The sequence below is a fragment of the Sceloporus occidentalis genome, unplaced genomic scaffold (assembly GCF_023333645.1).
Source record: "Sceloporus occidentalis isolate IW3139 unplaced genomic scaffold, rSceOcc1.0.p SCAF_101, whole genome shotgun sequence".
Taxonomy (NCBI): Eukaryota; Metazoa; Chordata; class Lepidosauria; order Squamata; family Phrynosomatidae; genus Sceloporus; species Sceloporus occidentalis.
In genome coordinates, this window is record NW_028317081.1 from 3,100,326 (window position 1) to 3,105,940 (window position 5,615).

The following is a 5,615-nucleotide window of genomic DNA, read 5'->3' on the forward strand; positions in this document are numbered from 1 at the left end:
TTTTGTTCCTTTTGTATTAAAATTTACAATTGTCCCATATTCGACCACCACATTGCCTTAAGAATATTACATTAGTGTATTTGTAAATTTGGGAATCTGGAAACTGTACAAAATGAGAAGTTGTGGCATGAAAAAAAGAAAAAAAAAATTATTCAAAAATAAAATTATACTGTAAGTAAAAACAGCAGTGATGTTCACCTACCACATTACACTAAAACCTTGGTATGGTTGGGTAACCTTCTCTACCCAGTTACACAGTTGTCTAAAATTCCCCTCAATACAATTATCTGAAGTCATACGAAACATTATACACAGTAAGATTAACACAATTAAAAAGAAAACACACCAAACTTTACAGGATCTTCTCTACATTTTTACAAGCTAGTTGGGCTCTTGCCCATCAATTTAGCACCAATGTGATCTTAAAAGCATCTGCGTGGTGAGTTTAGATAATCAAATGACCGTATCTGCAACACCAAGACGATTAAGTCATGTAGAAATAAATATACGAGGTACTTGGTTCGTGTCAGACTAAACACAACACACAGGTATTGTAAAACAAGGACATACGGGATCAGTTCTTCAAAACAATAATTCCCATCCCACCCGCGTATTGTAAGGTGCATCACAATTACAAGTCAGAGGTGTTCATGCAGCCACCTCTGGGGCCAGCAGCTGATGAGAGGCAGTCAGCTATAGTTATCCAAGCACAGTAGAGTAAGCATGGGTAAAAACAGCCGCACAGGACCAACTCCCCAATGTCACAGGGGGACTGAATTGCTCATTGAGACATCCAAACCAAGAGATACCTCACCATCCCTTTTAAATAAGAGAAAATAGTAAGCCTTTGCAGACAGATGAAACGAGACGTATAAAGCACTTGGTCTGTACATCCTTGTCACGTGTTACAGCTGTAGGTCCCTTAGTGCTGCACGTATCATACAAATAAAAGGTGCCGATTGATTACATTTCATGGATCCAGAGGTTTATCAGTGTTCTCCGTTGCTAACAGAGATGGCCTCGGCTTCAGATGCTCCAGGGATTCTTGGGACCTTCTTGGCGGGGCTTGGAAAGTGCTGCGCAGAAAAATAAAATGAATGCATCATGAAGAAAAAACCTTAATTGCCAACAAACAGTATGGAACTAAAAAAGGATATTATGGGGTTGGCATAATGCAGTTGAAAAAGCCTGTGCAAACTCCCGTATTTTATGAATACCCAAGTGTATCATTGTTTATCTGACAACACTGTTTAAAGTTCAGCTTACAAGCAATATCAGCGAAGATGGTGAAAGCCCCTACTATGTTGTGCATCTCAAAAAGGACACAAATCGTCTTAAAGCTGAATGATTTACAGAATAAGGTATTCCGAAATGCAGTCTATTAAATGCGTGTTGGCAGGATAGCGTAATACCTCATTAGCACTGCTTGCGTGGACGGATTCCAGGGCTGCATCCAATGGGCGATCGCTCATCAAAGAACTGCGGGTATAGTATCTCCTGTGCTTCTCATCCACACGGACCAGATACCACGTTCCGTCAAACAAGTCATCCACAGACCCCTGAGGAATATAATTGGCTGCGAGAGAAAAAAAAAAAAAAAAAAGCAAGATGAGACTTAGAGGGGACTATCCGGTCATTTCAATGTCAATGGGTTCTAGGTTCTGAATACTCTAAATCCTTTAAAATACTTAAAAAAGCAGGAAGGTTGCATGCCAGGAGCCAGATCAAGAAAAGACTTGGGAAAAATAAGTGGCAAAGTTTTGTTGTCTTTTTTTTTACAAGGGAAAAATGAGGACACTTTTTTTTTTTTTATGCGTCAGCGACCAGGCAAAGTTTAAATAAAGAAATGAATATAGGTCTAAATTAATTGCCACACTTGAGCAACCAAAAGCCCATGTAGTACCTAAATGATGTGTGTCTTCCCTTAGCTTCATGTTTTCTGCAAAGGCACTGGGTGAGACATTCTTCCTTGAGTCCAGTCTCGCCTTCAGATCAGACAGACTTGAGGTCACCTTGTCCAGAGATGAACCTGGAACCAAGAAAAAGAGGAATTTTTTGCAGTACTTCTGCTGACAAAGAAACAAATTGATCATGATTTGAAGACCTGGTGTCATTAATATGTTTATCTGCCACCCCTTACCTGGCATCGCATCTTGACTAACTCTAATAGAATACAGAGTAGCAGCAAAGCCTGATCCATACGAAAATAATCCGATCCTCTGCCCTGCCAACTGCTGTGACGTGTACCTGCACACAAAACAAGTGTTAAAGGGACATCCAGCAAATTAACAATACAACTGTAATTAAAAGGTTGGTTTATACAAGAACAAACTTACTGAGCAAGCACAGAGGAGAGGCATCCATACACGGACGGCGTGTACATATTCCCATTTTCCCTGGACACCAGCAGAGACGCTTTGGTTTTCTCATTGAAAATCTCAGAGCTGGCCTTCAAAAAAGCCTTCTCCACATCTCTGTCAAAATAAGTATCTTCCAGTTTTACATCCCTGGCAGAAAAAAAACAAAAAAAAAAACAGAACCAAATGAATAAAATGCAGAAAGATGATTTTAGGATTGGCTCCATTATATAAATTACAGGATTTCTATTGTTCTTTCCTAATGAACCCCCTCAAACCACATCAAGTCATGAATGTAACGTTTTCTGACCTATAACACATTTAAAGAGATGTATTTTACTGGCAGCAGAAAAAGCAAAAATAGTTTTTATTTAGCATTTAAATTATCTAGTGTTTTTTGCAGCAGACCGGCACAGGAACATTACCCATCAGTCTAATCAATTTTGTTGTGTAGAACGTTAAGGGTTCAAGACACATTCAACACATATTTATGTAATAACTTCAATCAATCCGTACCGAAAGGCATCCAAGCCAAGGTAGACCCCATCCTCTGTGTTTGGATTGGGATCGCTAATGAAGTCATTTAATAACAAACGGGCGAGAGATTTCTGGACAAGCTTGCAGTAAGGAGAGTGAAAGACCATGAAACCAAAGTCATTCAGGGTGAAGGGTTTATCATTTCCCTCTAAAAAGAAAAAAATATATATTAAAATGGTGGATTGCAGATATGCAACTTGCATTGCAGAGCAAAGTGTAAATAAATTGCAAGAATTCAAGAATAAAGTTATATGAAACAGGGATAGTCCTATTAAAACTGGTTTCCACAAAGTGGGGTGACTTCCTTCATAGGGCCATCATGAGAGACCGATAGCATCCAGCATTTAATTATAATTTATTAGGAAGCCTAAGTGATACGGCAACATAAACGAGACCCTAGACCAACCTTTTTGCCACTGGGCATGAATCTTCTTGCGGTAGGTAGAGTAGCAGCGATCCAGCGCGCTCAGGTAACACTCAATGGAAAGCTTCCCATCCACAACGGGATACTCGGACACCATGTCGGGTTTGTAGAAATCATACGCATGTTGCATGTGCGTCCCACGCAGGCCTGAAAAATCAGGTACGTTTAGTATCTAAAGAGAAATTAACTTGGACAATAAAGGTAAAAATCGCCGGTAAAAGCATAAAACCTATTTACGTGACCTTAAGAGTAAGTAAGAAAACACAAACGCCCCGTTCAGTGTTTCTCTGTACACTGAGGGGTTAAAATCTGGGCGGTTTAACGTAATATTTGACATATAACTCAATTCAGAATGATGGGGATTTACTGGACATACTTTGTTTATGCCTACAAAACATGCTTTTGCCCCAAGCTTTTATTATATATACATAAAAGTACCTCTTTCCAGTACTAGAGGGGCATTTGGTCCCACCAGCATGGCCACAGCTCCAGCTCCTCCAGTCGGCCTGGCACTACCCGTGGCATAAACTGCTATGTCTCCAGCAACCACCAGCGCATAGCGACCTGTGCGAGAGATGCAGAGAAGTACAGAGATTAACAGACTGCACAAAGTAACCGGGTATACACAGCCAGACACCGTACTCATGTTTATATATAAAGACACAGAAAGGGGGGTACAGGTGATCATTATGATCGCGGCACGATAAGGAGGCATACATTAGGAGAGCCTACAGCTTTCTCCCGGCACTGAGATCGGAAACATCATGTACTTTGTGTGATGCGCCTCCTCCTTCAGGCCAAATCTTACGCAACTACAAGAATTGACGGCAAGAACATAGTGTACGTTTGTGGCTATAACATGAACTCGTGTAAAAATCTGCATGTCCAATAAAAAAAAAATAAAAAAATACAGAGGTGCATTAGTCTATAACACTGCCTACAGTCTAATAATCCACTGCCTATTAATTTACTAATTTTCTAGTTAGCTAAACCGTCTAATGAGACATCAAAGGGCTTCCCACAAACTGAATCTATCTTCTTTGCCCTTACACGTCTTTCAGTGAAATGGCTTCATTAAGGGATTAAGACCCAGGCATTCTATTATAACCTACAGTACATTGAAATAAGATCTTGATCGTGTATCCAAGCAGAGTAAATCAGAATATTAAAATATACAACGTACCATCCCAAGAGCTCGATTCCACCCAGTTGACGGAATTAAAGAGAGCTGCTGTGCCTCCGTAGCAGGCGTTCGTTGTGTCGATGCCTTCCACATCCGTATTCCCAGAATCTTCAAAGAGCTGCATGAGGACAGTCTTCACAGACTTGGACTTGTCGATGATCGTCTCCGTCCCCACCTCCAGCCTGCCGACGCTGTCGTACGAGAGGCTGTTCCTCTCCATCAGCCTCTGGACGACGGTCAGGCAGAGCGAGTTGATATCTTCTCTGTCGGAACAGAAGCCCATTTTGGACTGGCCCAGACCGATCGTGTATTTCCCCGCACTGACGCCATCAAACTTCTCAAGCTCCTCCTGATCAACATACTGTGCCGGGAAGTAGATCTCTATGGCTACTATTCCAACGTCTTTAGGCCAGGAGGATTCGCCTGCGGCAGGGAGGGATCCGGGCATGTTGAATAACCTAAGAGACACACAAAATCTGGTTATTTTAAAGGAATTTTACCGATTTGTACTGGGCCTTCCCCGTCGTTCTTGTAGCAGAAATGTGCCGAAGTCTGCCCTTTAGAATACACAACGCTGTTGTATTTAATAAACATTAACGTCTAAATGAAGCGAATAAAATATGCATTATAAATTACTGAGCAGACAAAAGCTTTCCAAATGTTGGTTCCAGAGAAGAAGCAGATGGATCGGGGTTAAAGAGGAGACGGGTGGATTAATGCTGCTGCGGAGCAATAACTCCCAGGATGCTCAGGCAGCACCATAGCAGATGTGCTTTTGGAATAAGGGAGCGGGTCGTTTTGGGTTCCCTGGTGTTTAAAAAAAAAAAAAAAAAAAGAAAAAAGATACGTTTTATTTTAATCCAGATTGTTTGCAGAGTTTTTTGTCTCACCTGCCTTCTAAGTCAGCACGCACACGGAGGACACGTGAGAACGACACGCGAGCTACATGCCTATATCATTAGAAGTTAATTAACATGCAATGTACTTTTGGGGTTTGTCTTCTTATACTGCGGTATCTACGACAATAATTTGTATTCATTAAAGAAACACCCCAGTGAGGAACACGTGCGCGGAGTAAATACACATCAAGCAATATACTTTCACATACACGCGT

At 41.1% G+C, this 5,615-nt stretch overlaps 1 protein-coding gene across 2 annotated transcripts; it reads right to left on the reverse strand.

Annotated features, from left to right (window-relative positions):
* Positions 1 to 989: 989 nt before the first annotated feature.
* On the reverse strand, positions 990 to 4,949 carry LOC149283992 (hydroxymethylglutaryl-CoA synthase, cytoplasmic-like). Of its 2 annotated transcripts, XM_089497277.1 has the most exons (9): positions 4,502 to 4,949; positions 3,757 to 3,882; positions 3,301 to 3,465; positions 2,874 to 3,042; positions 2,337 to 2,507; positions 2,141 to 2,247; positions 1,904 to 2,029; positions 1,413 to 1,576; positions 990 to 1,076 (listed from the first exon to the last, which is right to left on the reverse strand). In XM_089497277.1, the coding sequence occupies exons 1-9, from the start codon at positions 4,947 to 4,949 to the stop codon at positions 990 to 992; spliced, it is 1,563 nt and encodes a 520-aa protein (XP_089353403.1). The 2 variants fall into 2 exon arrangements, with proteins under 2 accessions (XP_089353403.1, XP_089353404.1); XM_089497278.1 differs by lacking the exon at positions 3,757 to 3,882.
* Between the last annotated feature and the right edge of the window lie 666 nt (positions 4,950 to 5,615).